The sequence below is a fragment of the Vigna angularis genome, chromosome 10 (genome assembly GCF_016808095.1).
Source record: "Vigna angularis cultivar LongXiaoDou No.4 chromosome 10, ASM1680809v1, whole genome shotgun sequence".
NCBI classification, from domain to species: domain Eukaryota; kingdom Viridiplantae; phylum Streptophyta; class Magnoliopsida; order Fabales; family Fabaceae; genus Vigna; species Vigna angularis.
The window spans coordinates 19135494-19157443 of record NC_068979.1 but is presented as its reverse complement, the minus strand read 5'-3'; the positions used below and the strand labels follow the sequence as shown (position 1 = coordinate 19157443).

The following is a 21950-nucleotide window of genomic DNA, read 5'->3' as shown; positions in this document are numbered from 1 at the left end:
ATGGCAGCACTCGCTCCGGGAATCGTGTTGAAGCTCCTGAACGGTCTGAACACGGGCGTGAAACCGACGAGCGAGCACCGCAGCTCACTCTTGCAGGTCACCGACATCGTCCCCGCCGACCTCGACGAGAAGAATTTGATCCCCAAACAGGGCTTCTACATCAAGGTCTCCGATTCCTCTCACTCTATCTACGCTAGTCTACCCTCCGACCAAGACGACGTCGTTCTCAGCAACAAGATGCAGCTCGGCCAATTCATTTACGTCGATTGCTTGGAACCGGGCTCGCCGGTTCCCGTTCTCCGCGGCGCCAAGCCCCTCCCCGGAAGACACCCTCTGGTGGGCACCCCCGAGCCCTTAATGGGTCTGAGGACCCAAAAGCCCAGTTCTGTTCCCAGAAGAGGGTCTTGGGGAAATAATGGTGGTGATGGGGTTTCGGTTTCTTCTCCTATGGTGTTCAAGCCGGTGAATTTGGACTTTGAGCAGTGTACCCCTGTGAAAGCGAGGAATGGGGGTTTTCAACATGCGGCAATGTCTTCACCTTTGGTCAGAGGGAAGGTTGGGAGAGAGGGAACTCCAGTTTCTGCTGTGAGGTGCTCTGTTGGTGGAGGGCTTCTTGCCAAGATGAGTGATATGAAAGGGGAAAGTCCTGCATTGATGAGGAAAAGCTGCGTGCTTGTCTCTTCCAATGGCAAGTTTAGCAGGAGCAGGAGTGTTTCTGAACGAGAACATAGAATCCCTGCCGCTAGCCTCTTCAACTCAGCTGTAGGTACATTTTTCTTTTCCTCTTCCATTGTTCACAATCAAATACTATGTTAGTTTATTATCTTCTTCAAACAGTATTGTCTTTATGGAATATGTAAGCTAAAATGATGCAAGATTTGTTAGTTTAGTGTGTGAAAGTTGTGAATTTCATGTGCAGGAGAAGAAAAGTGGGACTCCGCCACCGCGGTTGAAGAATGCAAGAGTGGGCCCTTCCACTGGGGATGCCAATTGTCAAAATCACAATCTGGATTCAAATGTCACTTTTCAACCCCAATCTCAGTCTACTACTAATTCGGCTTTTGATAATTGCAATAACCTTACCCTCCCCGTGAATTTACCTGGAAAGCTCAGCTCTCTGGGGAAGGTAGAATCATAAATTATGTTTAGCTCTTTGCCTTTTTGGTTCAATGGTTGAAAAGAGCTTTGTTTTTGCTTGGCAGGAAGCTGTGCAGCAGAGAGAAGTGGCTCAGAAGATTGCCCTTCAAGCTTTAAGAGATGCTTCAGCTTCTGAGACAGTAGTTCGGTCCCTCAAGTATACTTCTTTCTTATGTTTAATACTGCACGACTCAATGCATTTAGAGAAATAAAGACAATAGGAAATGTTTCCACACACAAAGTATCAAGAAGAAAGACTATTTTAGCTCTTCCAATCATTCTATTTTACCTGTGCTTTGCATACTGATGTAGGGAATGTCTTGTTTGTTTTGTTTCATTTCAGGACGTTCTCAAATTTATGCAAGTCAGCTCGAACTGATGCTCCTGCGGCTTGTTTTGAACGGTTTTTAGAATTCCATAACGAGATTGTGCAAGCAGTTAATGAAATGGTGTCCATACAAGCAGCTACTTCAGCTTCGGAGTTGTCTCAGAAACCAGAGAAGCAACAGGTTTTGCATGAAGTAGTGGAGAACTACGACAATTCTGGGATCAGTGACTCAAACTTGTCCAAAAGAAGGGGTGCTCTGTACAACAAGTCTATGGCTGCCATTCCTGAAAAGCAGGAGCAAAAGGCAAACATGGGGAGGCCCCTAAGATCCAGTTCTAACCAGAAGGAGATTTTGGAAAAGAAAGGTTCTACCCCGCTTACAAAGATGCCTCTGGAACCTATAGTTGAAAATGATGAGAATAAGAAACCAGGGGGGTCATGCAGCTTAAGTAACACAATCAAACTGGGAAAGCAGATTGAAACAGAAGCTGGAAATTGGTTTATGGAGTTCATCGAGAAGGCCTTGGAAACGGGTTTGAAGAAAACAAAGGATGCATCAGATGGGGATGTGAGGAAAGTTCCTCAGTCTCTCATACTGAAAGTTATGAATTGGGTGGAGGTAGAACAGCACCATAGTAACAAGCGACCAAGTCATCCTAAAGCAGCACAAGTTGCTCGAAAGTTGAGAATAAAGATGAAAAATCCTTAACAATTTCCATTCAAAATGGTAAAAAATGAATGTATGTGTGTATGTTCTTGGAATAGGTGACTTGTTTCTCATAAATCAATTTTATTGTCACGTCCCACTTAGGTTGATAATTGTTTGAAATTTTTTATTATTTTCATTATTATTTTATACATATATCATATATAGATGATATTCTTTGTTATGATGAGTATTGCTAATTTTAAAAGTCTGTTTTAATTTTTTTTCTGCAATTTTAATAATTAATAATATTCATTCAGAAATTAATATAAAGGATGAGTTTGAATATATTTTTATTCTTCTCTTCAAATGTAAACCTTCCAAAGTAATTACAAGAACTAAAAACATATTTATTTTGCAACTATTTTTGCGCCCCTTTGTGCTTTTGCGTATAAATATAACAACATCTCCCACGTCTTCCTTTTGCAATTTCTTACAAAAAGATAAAGAAATACAAGATGTAAGTTTTCTTATTTCTTCTTCTAGTATCTTCTCTTTTCTTTCTTTATAAGTTATTTAAATTTTTAGTCATCTAGTTTCATTTAAATAAAGCAAACTTAAAACTTTTTCCTTCCTATTCTTCTTAAGACTTACACTATGAATTGTGGTTTTCTCGCTTCTAAAACTTGTTGTTTGACAACTGAAAATAAGACTTCCATTTTAATTTTATAGTTCTATTAATTTCATCTATTAATCTTCTAGTAATCTTAATCTCTCACTTTTTACTTTGACACATTTTGCTTCAGGTATATAATTTGTCCATTTTTATTTTATATTTGTACATATACAATTTGTAAATGATAGAGATATTAACATATCTTTTTTTCTGTTGTATCAGTTTTATTTTTTTCCTTTGTATATATTCTTTGCTTCCGTTGTAACTCAATATAAATTTCCTTGAATTTATTCACAATAATACTTTTCTCTGGAGCCCTTTTTCTCTTTCTCAAACACTTACATGATATCAGTAGAAAGAAAGTAATTAGGGTTCTTCTTTTGTCACTTTCTTCATCTCGTTATCTCTTCTTCTCTAATGGCCACCCCGATTTCAACCTCTGATCATCTTTTTAATCTTGTCTACCCTCTGTTTCTTCATTCAAGTGAGAACCCAACCCCCATTCTTGTTAATCCTCCTCTCTCCGACACCAATTTTCAATAATGGAGGCATGATATGCTTGTCGCTCTTGAAACCAAGAACAAAGACAAATTTGTTCTCGGTACCATTTCTTGCCCTCCCCCTGATGATGCTCTTCATGAAGCCTGGAAGACAGGCAACAAGATGGTGATGTCATGGCTAACGCGTTCCATGACTCTTCCTATCAAACAATTTGTAATGTGGATGGATTCTGTGCACGAGATTTAGGCCGATCTTCTCCAGCGTTTTTCTCATGGTGATAAGTTTTGCATCGCTGATCTCCAAGAAGAACTTCAATCTTGTAAACAAGGTGATTCTATTGTCTCTCAATATTATACTCATCTTCAAATAATTTGGAAAGAAATTTCTTTGTATAAAATCATTCTTCTCTGCACCTACAATTCATTCTCCTTGCAATTGTGGTTTATTGACCAAGACTCAATAAGAGCGCAACGATGATTCTGTCATAAAGTTTCTTCGTGGGTTAAATGATGAATTTTCCCAAGTCTGTTCTCAGATTATGCTAATGGAACCTATGTCGGCTCTCCCTAAAACTTTTTCTTTGGTCCTTCAACAAGAACGAGAATTTCATAATTCTTCCTCTCAAATTCCACAAGATTCCATGACCAATCTCAATTTCTAGGACCCTTAGAACAAGACTTCTAATACTTCCCGTGATGGGTCATTTGGTGGTCGTGGACGAGGACGCACCAGTAAATTTAGTGGTCGTGCCAAATACTGTGATCACTGTCAAAGAACAAATCACACCTCTGACAATTGCTGGATCAAATATGGCCTTGCCCAAGGTTATAAACCCACCATCAAACAGAATTCTGCTCCCTCCAATCCCTCTGCCCAACCTAACTAATGTTGTTTCACACAATGACTCCTTTAATGATAAAACCCAAGTTCAGTGCAGTTTTTCTCAGGAACAGTATGAAGCTATTCTTGGCTTGTTAAAACAATCTCAACCCTCTACTCCTATCATGGCCAGCGTCAATTAATGCACTCCACAATCATCAGGTTCTTCTTCTACACCCAATTTTTATTCTTGGATTATAGATAATGGAGCTACTGATCATATATGTTCTTCCAAACTTCTTTTTATTTCTTTACAGCCTATCACTCCTATTTCTATACATTTACCAAATCAAAGTTTTGTTACTGCTAAATTCTCAGGGACTATCACTTTAGGCAATTTGATTTTGCATAATACTCTATTTGTTCCCAATTTCTCTGTTCATCTTATTTCTATTTCTAAACTGTTACATTCCAATAATTGTTTCATTATTTTTCATCAAAATAGTTGTCTCATTGTGCAGATGGATACTTACCAGATGATTGGAGTAGCTAAAAAATACCAAGGACTCTTTTATCTCCTTAGTAATAATATCATCAGTACTTCATAATTAAATTCCTTTCATTTTGTTTTTAATAATATCATCAGTACTTCATAACTAACATCAGAATTACTCTCTATCGGGTACACACAAAGTTCTGTTGACCATTATTTATCAAACATTCTCCTTCTATTATCACCATTATTCTGGTATATGTCGATGATATCCTTCTATCTGGAAATAACTTGTCTGAAATCACTACTGTCAAAGATCACCTCCACAACAAGTTTCACATTAAAAATCTTGGAGATGTCAAATATTTTCTAGGATTTGAAATTGCTAGATCTCTCAAGCTGGGTTGTGTATAAATAAGAGAAAATATTGTCTTGAATTGATTTCTGAAGCTGGTATGTTAGGATGTAAACCTGCTCCTACACTAACTGATCCTTGTGTTAAACTTCATGTTGATGAAGGTATCCTTCTCACAAATCCTTCTTCTTACCGTCATCTTATTGGAAGGTTAATCTATCTCACCAATATGCGGCCCAACATTGCTTTTGTCGTCCAATAACTTAGCCAATTTGTTTCTACTCCTTGCTAACCTCATATGCAACAAGCCATGAGGATTATTAGATATTTAAAAAATGCTCTTGGTTCTGGTCTGTTATATGTTGTTGATAATTCCTTATGCATTCATGCATACTCTGATTCTGATTAGGCCACTTGTGCTACCACTAGAAGATCCATCTCTGGTTTCTGTGTCTTTCTTGGAATTGCTCTTATTTCTTGAAAGTCAAAGAAACAAACCACCGTTTCCAAATCCTCTTCTGAAGCCGAATACATGTCCTTAACTTCTCTAACTTGTGAACTGCAATGGCTGCAATATCTTTTAAAAGATCTACATATACCATGCCAGACTCCTTACTCAGTCTATTGTGACAACAATTTTGCTATCCACATTGCCAAGAATCTCACCTTTCATGAAATAACCAAACATATAGACATATACTGCCACATTACTAGATAAAAGCTTCAAGATGGTCTCATCAAGCTTCTTCATGTATCTTCTGCTAATCAAGTTGCTGACGTTTTCACCAAGTCTCTTTATCCTTCTCCTTTTAACATTATTATTTTCAAGTTAAACATACATAATATACATGTTCATCTTGAGGGAGGGTGATAGAGATCTTAACATATTTTTTCTTCTGTTGTAACAGTTTTATTTTTTTCCTTTGTATATATTCTTTGCTTCTGCTGTAACTCAATATATTTTTAATAATACTTTTTTCTGGAACCTTTTTTTTTTCTTTCTGAAACACTTACAGTAAATTTTGAGTTTATAAATAGATTCCTCAGGTATGAAAACCTAAGGTTGGGTTTAAAAATCATCTCATTTAAAGTTTTATAGAAAAGGTTATAAATAAAACATTATGAAATACGTATGCAATAATTATGTTTTAATTTTTTGTATTTGCACTGGTTTTATTAGGTCAACAAGTTTATATAATATTTTAAGTCAATGAACGAAGGATTTATATATATTGATAATCTTGTAATTTTGATTAATTTTTTTTAAAAATGGAGGTTAAAAAGGAAATTGTCATCTTACCAAAATTTTGTGAATAAATTTTAATTTCAAGAATTGTATGCACAGTTAATGTAGAAGGATGATGGAAAAATAAATTACAGTGAATGATGAAAAAATAATGTTATTTTAAAGATTGTATGGATAGTTAGAAAGTTACACTGGAAAAAAAGTCAAAGAGAAAGGTCACTTAGACCTAAAAGAATAAATGATTATGTGATATGATTACCCTAAATTTATGTATATAATTAGTTGGGTACAAAAAAATCATAGGTCTCACGTTATATTTCAGACCATCTTTTTACTATATTTTTAGACCAAAAAGATAAGATAACACCCAAGTTGCATCCATGGGAACATACAACCTGACACTATTCATATAACATCCCACTGACACTATACATAAGACCATTGTGATTCAAAAGACATAATGGTAACATTTAAGGGTATTGAGTAATTAAAGAATAATTAGGCAAGGAGTTTAAACTAAAAATATATAAACATGATTTTTTTGTATCAACTTGATTTCTTTATACATGATTAGTTATGATTCATGAAAATATAAAATTTGAGAATTTTTTATATTCAATTACAAATTTATTTAAATAATTAAGTTGTGAACTTTGAGATGTTATGAAGACTCACCTTTATTTTATTTTTCAAATGTAAAAAACGAGAAACTAAACTATAATAATGAGATTAGACCATATTAACTTTTCACAAAATTCTTTATTTTGTTAAATTTGTAATTGATATAATTTAACTTGTTTTGTGATATATTTTAAATCAAGACTTATTTTTATTTTGTTGTAAAAATATAAGTATACTTTCTTAAAGTAAACCCATATGTATATAAAAATAAGATGTACTTTTATTTTGTTACATAATTCGAATTACATGTACTTTTATTTTGTTTATCTATTTATTCAAATTTATTTCATTTTCATTACAAGCTACAAAGGATAATATGAAATTAAAAAAAAAAAATCATAACTCATCGTATTCTCTTTTTTCCATGCATAACAAAAAACTATGTATACAATAACTAAAACATCTTCACATTATTTATACAAAATGCTTTTGCAACAATGAAGATATTCTTATTAAGTATATTTCCTCTTGTAGTGTAAAAAAATTCAGTGTAGCATGAGATAGGACAAAACTGTAAAAGTGTAAAACACATTATATTTCAGACAGGTTTTCTTGTGTTGGACCAACTCAAATCATCACAAATTTTGATCCGAAAGAGAGACCTTGTGTATAGTGTATTCCATTGTCTTGCGTCATAATTTTTAGGGCACGCAGACAAAAACACAAACACTAAGAGGTCAATTTTCACTCTCACAAACAAATCCAGAAACTCGATTTCTTATTCCATGGCGGATTCCGCCTCTTCCCCTGCGACCCTACCTCCCAATCCTCAACCCTCCGAATCTGCACTTCCCAACCCACCCGATCCACTCCCCCAATCCTCAACACCACCTTCATCTACGCCCCTCGCTGCAAACCCTAATCCCAATCCAACGCTGCTCCCTCCACCGCCCGCCCTACTCTTTCAGGCCGGCACTACGCCGCAGGTCCCTGGCGTTCTCCCTCCCTCATTCCGCCCGCTTGCTCCGCAGGTGCCGCAATTCTCCCCTGTCCCGGCGCCCCACCCTGTCTACCAAAACCCTGCCGTTCCGCCTCCTGGCGTGGCCAGCGCCGCCACTCCGCAGCAGATGCAGCCGATGATGTCATACCAGGTTCAACCCGGCAATCCTGCCATGCGACCATTCACTCCGATCCCTAACGGTTACCCTCCAGCTCCGTCCGTAACTCCCGCGGGTGGGTCATTCATTCAATTATTCCTTGTTCCTTTTGTTTCGGTGAATTTGCATTTAATTTGATTTAATTTAATATAGCGCTGGTTCGATGGTTGTCTCAATGTTTTATGAATTTGGAATTATACTTATCGTCAATTTTCCACGTGTTTTTTACTGCGTGATGGTTATTATTAGCTGTGAAATGTGTGAAGACTGTTATTATTGAGTGAGTGTGTGCGGTGAGTGCTGACTGTAGAAGGCAGCTCTGGATAGCATAGCTGTTATGGTTTTTATGAGGGGGAAGCGTTTGTTTTGGAAGAGTGGGTTTGGAGAGATTTGAGAGAGTTCTTAATGGTTAGATAAGGGGTATCGTTGACAGGATGTTTTCTCCTACAGTGTCTTGATTGAATTCATTGAGAAAGGTTGGAGGGCTTCATATTGCTTAAAGACATCTCTCTACAAACAACTCATTTTTTGGTATGCACATATTTGCCCGGTCTCTAGCTTGTCTTGTCTTTTATGGTATTGGAAATGAAGATTATAAGGAGCATTGCTGACAAAAAAATAAATGAAAGAGTGATTGTTCTTTTGTCGATATAAATAATGTATGGTTGTGTCGTGCTCTCGTTTTAGTAGGCCACTTTCTGCTAGTTATAAGAGTACTTTCCCTTCAATGGCTTTATGAATTCCAGAAACCGACAATGTTTGCAACTGAATGAATGCACACGTTGGCCTTGTGTCATGAGGTATTGCAATCTTTTCTCTCTATTGCAGTTTCATTTAATTTTTTATGCTGCAAGGCATGCTGCTGTATAAAAAAGAACATATAATTCAACTAAAATTTCTTCTTATTAAACCATACATACCATAAGATTATGCAAGTTACTATTTGCTATTGGTGGATGGGATAGTTTGAGAAGCCTGCTATGTTTCAAGTTGTCAGACAAAGGTAAGCACTTTTAACACATTGTGTGAATTTCAAACTCGATAGAATTTGTTATTATTCTCTTCAGGTTGTCATTTCAGCTGGTGATTGTTGGCTGTGCTGCCATCTCTGTTATGCTTTTGATGTGTGGTAACATCATTCCATTGTTCTTGTCACATTTTTTTCTGGCATATATCTTTAGTGTTATACTGATTTGTTTATGATGCATCTATATTTATTCATAATCTGCTCTAATATATTTGCATAGATGTTTTTCTACTCTGTACAGGAATTCCTCGTTACCCCCCTCCTTATGGAACTATGATTCGTCCTGTCTTTCCCCCACGCCCTCCTGGAGCAGTTAACATACCTCCAATGTCACGCCCACCTGTAGCAGGGATCCCTACTGTTCGCCCAATTATTCCTCCTGTTGTCAGACCAATGGTAGCCCCTAGTGCTACCCCAGCTGAGAAGCCTCAAAACACAGTTTACATTGGCAAGATTGCATCAACTGTGGAAAATGAGTTCATGCTCTCTCTCCTTCAAGTAAACTTTTTAAATTTGTTCTTTACTTGGGTGGGAGCAGGGTTTGGTTATTTAGGACAAGTGTTTCTGTCATGCAACATGTTTAGGGCTTTTTCAGAAGCTACTTTTGTCTTTGAGAAAACACTAAATCAACTTAATTTTTGTGGTTTTCTTTTTTATTTGTCCTTTTTTTAAAACTGTCTAGTTAGTATAAACTTTTTAGCATGTCTTTTAATTAAAAAAAACTTTTCTCCATTATTCTCTTCCCAGCATTTTTTTCGTATGTACTAGACAATAGGTGTCTTAGAACCTTATGTATAATTTATAAACATACTGATTCTTTTATTTCCTTTAAGTTATGTGGAACTATCAAGACCTGGAAACGTCCTCAAGATTTATCCACTGGAACTCCTACCAGTTTTGGGTTTTATGAGTTTGAGTCTGCAGAAGGGGTTCTCCGTGCCTTGAGACTCCTTACTAAATTGAATATTGACGGACAAGAACTGAAGGTATGTCTCATCTTTGACTACTTTTATATTAAGTTTGCCACTGACGTGCAAACAAAAAAGATTGGTACTTCCTTTGTATTTATGTAGTGGTTTCTTGAAATTGTTGACATGATGGGTTCTACACATAGACTTGTGAGTCTCTCTTTTATTTTTAAGGGCTATGCGGAATTGGTATACTGGTTATGTTTTTGAAGTATCTGTTTGGTGCATACCATGTGTGTTGAGCTCTATTATTGTATGTAGTATTGCATCTGCATTTTTCCAAGTAAAGTGCATAAAATTTATTTGAACAAGACCTGTAATTCTTATATTAAAAGTTATGCTGACACATTACATTGTTTCCCTTGTACAATTAACGATCTTAACCATTTATTATATATTTTTTAACAGGTCAACGTCAATCAAGCCATGAAAGAACACCTGGAGCGATATGTTCAGAAAAAAGCTGAGAACTTGAACAAAGAAAGTCAGGCAGGAGTAGTTGAAAAAGATGAAGGTGAACAAACTTCTAATGCAAATGAGGGTACAAAGGCAGAGAAAGAATCCTCAAATAAAGTGGATAGTGAATCAGTAAATAAGGAATCCCATGATGTGACAAACTTTGGGATTGTCACTGATGAAGATAGAGAAGGGGATCGTGAGGCTTTAGAAAAGATCACAAAGATGATAGAGGAAAGGTTGAAGACAAGACCTTTGCCTCCACCACCTGCACAGCCAACTGGTGATGGTTCTGTGAGTTTAACCTCAGAACAACCTGTTAAAACAAGAGAGGGAGACTCTGTTGATACAGAGAAGAATGGTGAGGGAAAAATCCGTGTATCTATTCTCTGTTGACTGTAGACACAAAAGGGCTATATTTTATTGTCAGGATACCTTTATCTCTTTTATTTGTCAATTTATTATTATTCTGAGACTTTTCTTTTGAAATTGTGTAGAATCTGCTGAAAATAAAGGTGAGAAAGAGACAAACAGTGATAAACCTAGCAGTGAACGGGATAGGTCTGAAAGCCCTGATAGAAGACATGACAGAAAAAGCAGAGAGAGGGACCGAGATAGGGAATTAAAACGAGAAAAGGAAAGAGAACTTGAAAGATACGAGAGAGAAGCAGAGCGGGAACGTGTTCGGAAAGAGAGGGAACAAAGACGAAGAATTGAGGAGGCTGAACGTCAATATGAAGCATATTTGAAGGAATGGGAGTATAGAGAACGAGAGAAAGAGAAAGAGCGCCAATATGAAAAAGAGAAGGAAAAGGAAAGGGAACGTAAAAGGAGAAAGGAGATACTTTATGATGAAGAGGATGAGGATGAAGATTCTAGGAAGAGGTGGCGAAGAAGTGCGATAGAGGAGAAGAGGAAGAAGAGGTCACGTGAGAAGGAAGATGACATGCTTGACAAACTAAAGGAAGAGGAAGAAATTGCTGAGGCTAAGAAGAAGGCCGAGGAGGAACAAAAGCGGCAAAGAGATGCTTTAAAACTATTAACTGAGCATGTGGTAAATGGTGGTAATGAAAATATGATTACTGAAGAGGTTACTAATGAAGTCAAAGGCAATATTACTGAACAAGATATTGTAGCTGATTATAGTCGTGAAGATCATACTGGTAATTTTCATATGTATTCACAATTGTGGTTTCTTGTCTCTCTTTCATACTATTAAAAGTAGTATTCTTTGAAATGACAGGTGATGGGAATGTACTAAATGTCACCAGTGATGAATTAACTATAGTTGCTCCAACTGATACACAAGGTAATGCTCCTACAAAAAAATTGGGATTTGGCCTAGTTGGTTCAGGGAAAAGAACAACTGTGCCTTCTGTTTTCCATGAAGAGGAGGATGATGATGCACACAAGGACAAAAAAATGAGGCCATTGGTTCCAATTGATTACTCAACTGAAGAATTGCAGGCTGTTCAACCTACAGTGCCTGGTCCAACACCACCAAATTTGGCCGCTGCTGCCGAATTTGCAAAGCGTATATCCAGTACAAATTTCAAGGAAGATAAGCTGGATGGAGAACGGGATAGAAGTAGGCGTTCAAATGATAAGTCTAATCACCGTGATAGGGACAGAAATGATGAAGATGGTACTCACAACAGAGATGAAAACAAGGAGAGAATTCCTGAACGTGACAGGGATCGAGATCATGGATCGGAGAAACTTAAGACTTCTGATAACAAGAGGCTTTTGGATGCTAAACAATTGATTGATATGATACCGAAGACCAAGGAGGAGTTGTTCTCGTATGAGATAGATTGGGCAGTATATGATAAGGTATGTGATACTAATGTGCAGATTTTGATTTGTAATTATTTGATTTTGAACCAATAAAGAAGAGTTGGCTTATCTATATTTCATTTGGCTTGTGAGCCAGACTAGTATACCTTTATCATTTTTTTGTGCGTTAGTGTAATTGTGTAAGGTTGTTGACCAAAAGTTTGAGGCATTGTAGTAGTTGTGTGTGGGAGGAACTGTTCTATGAGCCTAGAAAAACAACAGAAATTTGAGGAGTCTATATACCTTGATCACTTTTTTGGGGCCATTAGCTGTAATCCTGTAAGGTTGAAGCATTGTAATATCTGTGTGTGGAAGGAACTCTTCTGGGAGCCTAGAAAAACGTGTCCTTTTGCAAAGGATTGTACATTTTGAGATTTACAGTAACAAATATAAAAATGAAAGGATGCTAGATAGGGACCTTCTCATCTTTTTAGGAACGTAATTAAGCTTTATATTTTTGTAATTTTGAAGATTGCTTCTTTCGTGCTCAGTGAGTGGAACTGCTCTTGCACTATAGTTGTTTATGTATAAACTACTATTGTTTATAAATGTTTTTTATTTTTTCGGTTTGTGCAGTCCGAAAGGTAGAAAATGATGTTGTGTTCTAAATTTTTATTTTTATATTATGCTCATTTTCAGCATCAACTACATGAAAGAATGAGACCGTGGATTTCAAAGAAAATCAAAGAGTTTTTGGGGGAAGAAGAGACTACATTGATAGATTATATTGTTTCTAGTACACAAGAACATGTGAAAGCATCCCAAATGCTTGAGCGTCTTCAGATTATTTTGGACGAAGAGGCTGAAATGTTCGTTCTGAAGATGTGGAGGATGCTTATCTTTGAAATAAAGAAGGTAGAGACAGGTCTAGCTCTGAGGTCAAAATCATGATTTTTCAGTTATTGTATGTTGTTTCGTCACTTTTTCTATTGGATTGATACCGTGACCCTTGACATGGCTCTACCCTAAATTGTAAAATGGCTGCATTATCGTAAAATTGCTTCAACATTCAAGTAGTTATTCGGATAAACCTGTCATCCATGAGAATCTGGTGGCAATTTTTGTCATGTGAATAGTTTAGAACTTTAAATTTTTTGATAATTATCCTGGACTTGTGCTTTCGTTAATACTTCACCTTTATTTTATTCTTATGTGACTTCTTTACGTCTGGTCTCACGTACCGGTTCAGTAGGAAGTCCAATTTACTTTTTAATCAGCTTGCAGCCTTGATCTATCGAATGAATATCATGATTCTTGAAAGTCCAGTGTTTACATTGTCACAGTAAAAAAGAGAGCCAAAATTCTGTTGGGAAGTAATTTGTGATTTGTACTTGCTCCCGGGCTGGATTTAAACATTACTTTTCGGGTATGTCAAAAGGACAAGTGAAATATTTACTTGTATTTGTTATATTGATAGACGATGTAATGTGGCTGAATTTCTAATTTTAACACTCAAGAATGCTGTCGGAAAAAAAATATTCTTGCTTTAAGATTATGTATAGATTTCATATTAGCCATTGAGTTTTGTCACAACTAAATACACAACATTTTGTTCCAAAATTTTATCTTGCTTAATTTGGTTAAGTATGATTATTACATGTCAAAATTCTGTTCCTGTTACAGCGAAAAAAGTAGATTTGCTATTCCTAATTTGTTCTAAGTTTTGGAATTGTTGGCGCCCAATTTCTTATTCACTAAGGATGAAAGACAAAAATTCCCCAGTCCCGGAATATCTCTGTTTACATTGGTCATATGATATATATAAGATCGTAAGTTTCGAATTTAATATTTATTATTGAATTTAATTCTTAGTGTTAAAGATCTAACTGATACTCGGCAAAAACAAAGCTAAAACTACTTGTAATTTTTTATAACAGTGAGTAAATTAATTATTTTACTGAGAAAAAGGTCAGCTTTGCTGGATTTAAAAAAGCATTTTCACTTGAAGTTCCGTGGTCTTGGCTTAGGAAATTAGAAAAGTGAGCATAGAACTTAGCTTCTCTTTGAGGGAAAGTGAAGAAGTACATAAAAGAAAATAATAGTGAAAAAGTGAAATAATTTTAATTATTTTTTTAATTGTTTATTTATAATTATTTTTAAATGAAAAAAAATTAATCTATAATCAAATTACAAGAAAAGAGTAACAATGCTGACCAGCAATCTTTTTCTCCTTTTCAGCTTAAATCAGAACCCACACTTGAGTTGCACCTCCACCCTTGCAGTTACAGGGCAGTATACCAGGAGAAAGAAACAAAGGCTCATCAAATCTTGGAGACAAGAAAAAAAGAAAGAATTTATTCCTGATTAATAAACATGATAAAATCTTATTCAATTAATACAAATCAGTGAAGTACAGTAATTTGTACAAGTGCAAAGCAGAAGCCGATAAAATTATTAGCTCTATAAAACTTGAGCCAATAATATTGAGTAAAAAATAAAAAAACAAGCAGATTTATACAAGGGTATCTACAATTTCAAACAAATAAAGAATACCCAGGTGAACAAAAAATCCTGGGTTACCGAACATGAATGAACTGTTCTTGCGGAATTACTGAAATCTTAAAGCCAGAGGACCTCCTTTCATAAAAATCATGGAGGACCCTAATGAGAGCACTTGCTTTCTTCCTTGCTCGAGATGTGCCTTCACTTATTTGGGAATACAATGATCCCATAAGAGAAGGACTCTTCACTAAATAACCAACCACTTCCTCTCCACCATTTAGAGACAAAGAAAGCAACAAGGCCACACAGTGCTCCCTTCCCACCCTCGAAGATGAACAACTCAAAATTTCAACAGCTACATGCAATCCCTCTTCCTCAATAATTGCTAACATTCCCTCACTCTTCTCTGCTAGACTTGCCAGAACTGCCAGAGAATCTGTGATTAGGTCTTCATTTTCAGATCCTTTCAAGATACCAACTAGCAAAGGAACTGCTCCACCTTCCACCACCCTCTTATGATTTTCATGGTGCTTAAGAAGACCAAATATTGCAACCAACCCATTTTTCTTGCTTCGATAAGAGCCATCTTTGACAAGCCTTATCAATGCTGGAATTGCTTCTGCCTCCTTCCCTATCAGGTTCCCATACTCAGCACTAAGGTAAAACAACACAGCAGCAGCATGCTGGCGAGCTTCCATCTTCACACCCTTCTTTAAAACCCCAACAATTAATTCCAACCCCCATTTCTCAACCATCACACTTCTACTCTTTGCACATTTTGAGAGGTTTAGAAGGGCTGCTGCAGCATTCTCTTGAGTCAACGAATCCATCGATGACAACAACCTCAACAAAAGAGGAACCAAACCAGCTTCCACCAAACAAGACCTATTGAAAACGCTTGTTTTGGAAATAAGCCTTATTTCAAATGCACCTCTATTCATCTCTTCCCCACTTCCATTCTCAATCTTGCCTTTCAGAAAACTAGCCAACATTCTCATTGCTCCCTCTGCTGCTACACTCTCAGGCTCCACTCTCCTAGTACCCTCACGATTCCTACGACCCAAATCAACAAAGGGAATGCTTATGTCATTTGCATAGCAATACTGCTGAATCAACTTCCGAAGCACTAAGTTTGGAACCATTTCAGTGGTGATAAGCCTTTTAGCTGTGTTAGGACACGTCAAGTTTCCACTTCTGAACCACTTCAGAATTGAAGAACGATCATACGTATGACCTGTCTCTATTGTCACTGGATCACTCATCAGTTCCAAAGAGATTGGACATCGAAAATCATCCGGGTTAAGACAACTCAAACTCAGATCAATCTCACTTTCAATACTACTTTCTCTCGTTCCCTCAATTTTTTTGTTACTCTCTTCACAGTCAACAGCCTCCATCACAAGGCATCTACAATAACTCATGAACCCCACCAAACTACTCAAAAGTGTCACCTTGTTCCTTTTCTCATCGGAGCCCTTAAACCCAATTTCTCCCTCCAAAAACTTCACCTCTTTGTTACACTCATTCCACCCTTTAACCCCAATATACTCAATGACCCACCTCAGATCACCCTCATCCGGAGCAACCTGGTTCTCGAACCGGGTCAAACCCGACACAACACTCATCACAACCCGTTTATCTTCTTCCTCAAATTCAAACCTGCCCTTCCTGGCTTGTACGTTCAGCAGCAAAGCGTGCTCTTTGGTTTCCTCAGAGATCTCCACAGAACCGAAAGGGAAAACGTCTAAAGCAGTGGCCATGGATCTTGATATGACCCGAAATTGAGTGGCAACCCGATCCGATTCCATCAACATGTAAAGCTTGGCACCTTCGCGGGAGAGATCTTCAAGAAGGAAAATAAGCTTCTGGAAGGTTAAATGGAGCTCGGAGAGGCTCAGAGTTGCAGGATCAGGAAGACCCGAATGACAGTCTCGGATTTCACGAAGGAAAGGTTGGAGAAGATGGGTCAAACGAATAGCGTTTCTCGCGTTTAGCTTGTTGCAAGGAAAACACGATAACCTGTGCTGGAAAGAGGAGATAGCTTTGCAGAGAGTGATGAGTGAAGGGAGAAGAGTAGAGGGAGCGATGCTTTCGCATGGATGAACCGCCGGAAAAGTTAGTATCCGGCGACCCGACCGGCTTATGTTTCGGATCATGGAAAGGTTTGTGTTGTACTTTTGTGTTTGGTTAATATGGTATTTTGCTTTGTTTTGATTGGATTTCATGAGGACGTAGGTTTGGGATATTTATAGGAAGTGTAAAGAGGGACACGCGTCGAGTTATGATTCGATGTTTGTGAGTTTTGGGATTTTAATGAAGGGACACGTGGGGTTATGTCGATCCGTGGAGAGAAAGTGTTTGAGAGAGTGACGCGTGGCGCGTGAGAACCGGAAAGCGAACGTGCTTTTGAAGGTGCTTGGAGAGAGGGAGCCGACAGCTACTAAGGTGTACAACGTGAAATTGTAAGACTAAGTTTATCATTTTCAACGTTGGACCCTTATTTTTTAAGTAAATTAATAAAAATTGCGGCTTGGGTTGGCCATTATTTGGATTTAAGTTAAGTTATTCTATCTATTTTCTGGTCAAACTTTCTAATTTTTTCTTCTGAAGAAATATTAAAAATAATAGTCATTTTAAAACTTTAAATTCTTATAATTTTAGCTTCATATATTTAATTTTAATTTATGAAAAGGTTAATTTTATTTTTTAAAATGGATCTAGTCTTATGTTTGGGTAGCGTCCAATAGGTCCTATTTTTTTTGGGCCGGAAAGCCCATATCTAGATAAAATTGTGTCAAAGAATATTCATCTCAGAGATATTCACCTTACACCTCAAAACATTTTATATTGCACTTCCAAGTATTTTCAGAATGTCAAGTTTACCCTTACTTAAAAGGTTATTAATATTTAAATAATTTAAATGGTCAAAAATTCTCTATACTGGTCAATTTTTATTCTTCACGGTGCTTTCAAATCTTACTGTCTCACTTTCACTCTTTCTCATTTTTGAAAAAACCCTCGCATCTCATTTTCCAGACACAATTTTCGCATCTCATTTCAGTCGAGCACACACACAACACAATTGCTCTTCTTCGTCTTTTTTCATTGGTTGGACGCATACTCCAGGCAGCACACATACACCACACCACCACTGCTTCCACTACTTCCATAGGTTCGTGTTCTTCCATTACTTCCAGGGCACACAGACAACATAGCTTCTCGCTTCTTCTCGTTGGTGGCCAAAGGTTGGTGGATTGTGTCATATTTATTTTGATACTATGTTGTAGTTATAGTAGTGTAGATTATTAGAAGTTGTTACGGTGGTATGATCTGCGTTTGGTGGGATATGCAAAGGCGAAGGGGGCTGAATCAAATCTGCATATCCGATTCATGCCCTTCGACTTTGCATATCCGACCAAATATAGATTTGTCTTTAAACTCTGTTTGTCCTCTGTGTATGCTATCTATTTTCTTCTTCGACCTTTCCCGTATGTTTTCCTCTGTCTCTTTCCAACCTAAATTGTACATGACTTATACTCCATATTTGTATATATTACTATGTTGTGGTATATTTGAATATGTTGTTCAGTTGTTTAGTAGCATAATAACATCTTATTTATGTAAATAACATTCCGACTCTCACATTGGTGCTGGATAAGAGGAGAAAGTGAGTGTTATGTGGTTGAGTTAAGTAGAGAAAAAGGTGGAGTTTTGTTTGGTGAAGGTGTGTGATTTAGAATGGTTTTTTAGAACTTATGGTGGATGAGTGGAGGCTTGTGATTTAAGAGAAGTGATTGAGGGTTGATTTTTGATGTACTCAAGGGATTAGAGTAGAATAGATATATAAAAAGGGTATAAGTAGTTGGTTTTACGGTAAGGAAAAGAGAAGGAAGCTAGGAGTAAGAAAAAAGTATTTGGAATGTACATAAAGGGAAGGGAGTGGTTTCATAAAATGAGAAGAGAAGTGGAATTGATGCATGGGTCATTGATATAAAGAAGAGTAAGGGTGGTGAAGCGTTTTCAAACCTAGGAAGATGATTTGAGGCATGTATTGGCTAGAATCATTTGATGTTGTGGAGGATTAACATGTATTTTGGGGAAGTGGTGTACGTAAGTTTGATTATAGGAGAAGAAAACAAAGAAAGATAAGGAAGACTATGCGACTTGGCATTGGGTGGTGTTAGAAATCAAAACGGAGAGTTAAGTGAGAGAGCCATGATGTTAGAAATCAAAATGCAGCACCAACCTAGGAGTGACGATGATGCATAACAAAGAGTGTTATTTATATAAATATTTATTTATATAAATAAATTAATTATTATTTTTAATTGTATAATTAATTGAATTGGTTATTTTTTTTGTAATGTTGTTAATAAAAATAGATACTCATACTTGAAGGAGGTTCATCTTCACATAGCAGAAAGAGTTTCTCACGGGGTGAGAGGAGAAGACCTACTGCTTCTGCTCGCAGAAGACGTGGAGCAGCTGAGTCTGATGTTCATGTTGAGGACCATGAATATGTGAGGTTTGAGAGGATGCAGTTGAGGATCATGCATTTGAGGAGCATGATATTGAGCAGGAGGAGGAGCATGAGGATGTTGCTGAAGGTGGATTTCCTGGAGGTCCATTAGACGCTTCAGTATTGACACATTACATTTACAATGTTGCTTATGCGATATGGCAGGGTCAGGTAAGTGCAAAACTTTAATTTTAATGATTATTGTTTAGTTGAAATAATTTTATATTAAATATTATTGTTTAGGAACGGGAGGAGATCAAGTTGATCTCCCACGGGAAGAAGTTAAACAGATTAGGATCCTGCCATGAGGGCATTAGAGACATTGTTAATGGTTTTGGTCAGATGTCTCTGGTGGGCATCTTATATGACTACGTTGATAAGGGCACTAGTGTAGAATTGGCCTTTAACGTCACCCCGTAGACGTCGGTCCACCAAATAACCAACGTAAATTATTGACCGGTGGTATTTTCGTAAATAAGTGGGCATATAGACGTCCGTTAGGAGGGGCCCCGACGTCTACAATATTGTAGACGTCGAGGCCCCTCCTAACGGACGTCTATATGGTTGACAAAGGGTAGGTGAGAAGTTATTTTTTCAGCCATATAGACGTCCGTTAGGAGGGGCCCCGATGTCTATAACATTATAGATGTCGGGCCCCTCCTAACGAACGTCTATATGGCTGACAGGGTAGGTGAAACGTTCACCTAGACGTCGGGGCCCCTCTAAACCGACCCCTATAAGCCCCGCGAATATGAATTTTTAAATCAAAAAGAAGTCATATTAGTTAGGGCCCCGACGTCTATACTATTATAGACGTCGGACCCCCAGCACCCGACGTCTACAACTAGTTATACGGCAAAACACGAACCCCCGAGGAGTTACGCTCACTATTCATCATCTTCCTCGCGTTTTCTCTCTGAGACATTGCATTTCCAGGTGCGTTTCCTCTCTTTTGGACCATTTAAATTTACTTTTACTTCGATTAAATTACTCTTTGATGAAATATCTTCCATATGAACCGATTAAAATTCGTTTTCGTTACGTTTTGGTGCAGTTTCTGGCTTGTGCTTGGGCGGCGCTTTTGACTCTTTTTGGCCTACGTTTTTGGGCGTGCATTACTCCATTCCCTGCATTGCTTTTTTAATCTGCTAAAAAGGTTAGCTTCTTTGTTGATAACTTTTTTGTATCCATGTTATTGGCTTTTGTGTATGCATGTTATTGGCTTTTGTGTATGCACGTTTTTTGCTTTTAGGTATGCATGTCTTATTGGCTTTTGAATATGCATGTGATAGTTGTGTTATTATAATTGGCATGTTAGATTATAAGTATCAAATCATTGAGTGAAACTTAGTTCCCGTTTGAAATTTAACACAAACGATTAATCTTTTAATTGTTTGTATTAAATTTTGAATTGTCCGATTGGACAGTTTAAGAAAATTATTTTTCATAATTTGCTATAACATGTACGTTAGAGTTTATGGATAAGATTGATAAAATTTTGGTTCAGTATTTGTGTTGTTCTCCGGATGCATATTTGATTGTGGTTATCCTTGACTACTCTCATTTCGTGTATTTTGGAGACCAATGCAAAATGCTGCCGAAATCTTATCAAATTTATGATGTAGACTTCTTTGCATGTGTCTTAGCAATTTATGAAAAATAATTTTTCTGAATGGGTAGGGCCTGACCTTGTGAGAGTTAAAAAACTAAAACTGATGAAGTATGTTACGAACATAGTATGGATCGACGCTGGATGAATAAACGTCGCATCGGTGAAGAATATGAGAAGGGTGTCAAGAGGCACTGAGGCAGATGGATCTTCAGTGGGAGGAAAGACTCAACCAAAGCATGAGATCAATGGAGCAACGATTCATGGAGCAACTACAAGAATAAAAAGAAATACAAAGAGCGCTTGAAGAGAAGCTGCATTCCATGACGCAGGGCACCATGGGGCCCCCTGAAGCTCCCACACCACCTCGTGTCAGCACTAGAGGATCATGCTCTACTGTAGAACCTACTCAGTATAGCGGTCAATATGAGCTGTTGGTTGATGGGGATCCCCCACGCATTGTGGCTGTCAGACGAGTGCTTGAGGGAGGGCAGACTATTCATGGTGTTTCCATATTACCCCACCACGTGCGTGTGACGATTGACGAGGTTCGGGATCCCCAGGCTCAGGTGTCTGTACCCACTCTAGAAAGTCATTTTGTGGGGGAGGCCATAGGATCATTTATAGCCTGGCCTAGAGCATTGATCATGTCACACATCGCTACTCCACATGTATAATGTCTTTGTTATTAGTATTTCTATGTTAAATTTAAAAATATTTATTGATAACTTTGAAATTCTTATCTTCAGTTCACACGTCCTCAGAAGCAGCCGATTCATGATACAATCATACATGAAGATGATGACATGGCTGAAGCGGAGGATGATCCTCTATCAAAGCTAATGACAAGATTACCAGGTTGAAGAGAGCACCATTAGAACTATACTGGGATTTGAGAGTATTTGGTCTCCCCCCATGTGCCAGTATATATCACATTGATTGATGCATTGGAGGTAATTGGGGGAGACATGATGTTGAATATTTCCATCATTCAACTGTGGTGCATGTAAGATAGTTAATTTTGTCTTCCATATTAGTTTTATTTAGATTCCTAGTTTCTAACAACTTAACTTTGTTGTTTTAGGTACATGGACACAATCGTTGTAGACCAAGG

General features: G+C 37.3%; 3 protein-coding genes across 6 annotated transcripts; 2 read left to right on the top strand and 1 right to left on the bottom strand.

Annotated features, from left to right (window-relative positions):
• On the top strand, positions 1 to 2397 carry LOC108335076 (uncharacterized). Its single transcript, XM_017571016.2, has 4 exons — positions 1 to 762; positions 920 to 1126; positions 1203 to 1294; positions 1481 to 2397. Exons 1-4 carry the CDS (start codon positions 1 to 3, stop codon positions 2172 to 2174), a joined length of 1755 nt encoding a protein of 584 aa, XP_017426505.1. The 3' UTR covers positions 2175 to 2397.
• Positions 2398 to 7453: 5056 nt separating this feature from the next.
• LOC108335701 (RNA-binding motif protein 25) lies at positions 7454 to 13417 on the top strand. Of its 4 annotated transcripts, none has more exons than XM_017571808.2 (7): positions 7454 to 8055; positions 9248 to 9504; positions 9840 to 9992; positions 10383 to 10791; positions 10928 to 11593; positions 11674 to 12263; positions 12906 to 13417. In XM_017571808.2, the coding sequence occupies exons 1-7, from the start codon at positions 7608 to 7610 to the stop codon at positions 13155 to 13157; spliced, it is 2775 nt and encodes a 924-aa protein (XP_017427297.1). In that variant the 5' UTR covers positions 7454 to 7607; the 3' UTR covers positions 13158 to 13417. The 4 variants fall into 4 exon arrangements, with proteins under 4 accessions (XP_017427297.1, XP_052726106.1, XP_052726105.1 ...); XM_052870146.1 differs by having other exon boundaries at positions 7914 to 8055; positions 8726 to 9504; XM_052870145.1 differs by lacking the exon at positions 7454 to 8055 and adding an exon at positions 8070 to 8510 and having other exon boundaries at positions 8726 to 9504.
• A 1153-nt stretch (positions 13418 to 14570) lies between these two features.
• LOC108335321 (U-box domain-containing protein 19) lies at positions 14571 to 16918 on the bottom strand. The gene has a single exon (XM_017571311.2). The coding sequence runs from the start codon at positions 16862 to 16864 to the stop codon at positions 14783 to 14785; it is 2082 nt and encodes a 693-aa protein (XP_017426800.2). The 5' UTR covers positions 16865 to 16918; the 3' UTR covers positions 14571 to 14782.
• Positions 16919 to 21950: the final 5032 nt, after the last annotated feature.

Coding starts and splice junctions, on each gene's coding strand:
- LOC108335321 (XM_017571311.2), bottom strand. CDS start 16,864: ATGATCCGAAACATAAGCCGGTCGGGTCGCCGGATACTAACTTTTCCG.
- LOC108335076 (XM_017571016.2), top strand. CDS start 1: ATGGCAGCACTCGCTCCGGGAATCGTGTTGAAGCTCCTGAACGGTCTG. Junction 763..919: donor CTAGCCTCTTCAACTCAGCT/GTAGGTACATTT, acceptor TTTCATGTGCAG/GAGAAGAAAAGTGGGACTCC. Junction 1,127..1,202: donor AGCTCAGCTCTCTGGGGAAG/GTAGAATCATAA, acceptor TTTGCTTGGCAG/GAAGCTGTGCAGCAGAGAGA.
- LOC108335701 (XM_017571808.2), top strand. CDS start 7,608: ATGGCGGATTCCGCCTCTTCCCCTGCGACCCTACCTCCCAATCCTCAA. Junction 9,993..10,382: donor TTGACGGACAAGAACTGAAG/GTATGTCTCATC, acceptor ATTTTTTAACAG/GTCAACGTCAATCAAGCCAT. Junction 12,264..12,905: donor ATTGGGCAGTATATGATAAG/GTATGTGATACT, acceptor GCTCATTTTCAG/CATCAACTACATGAAAGAAT.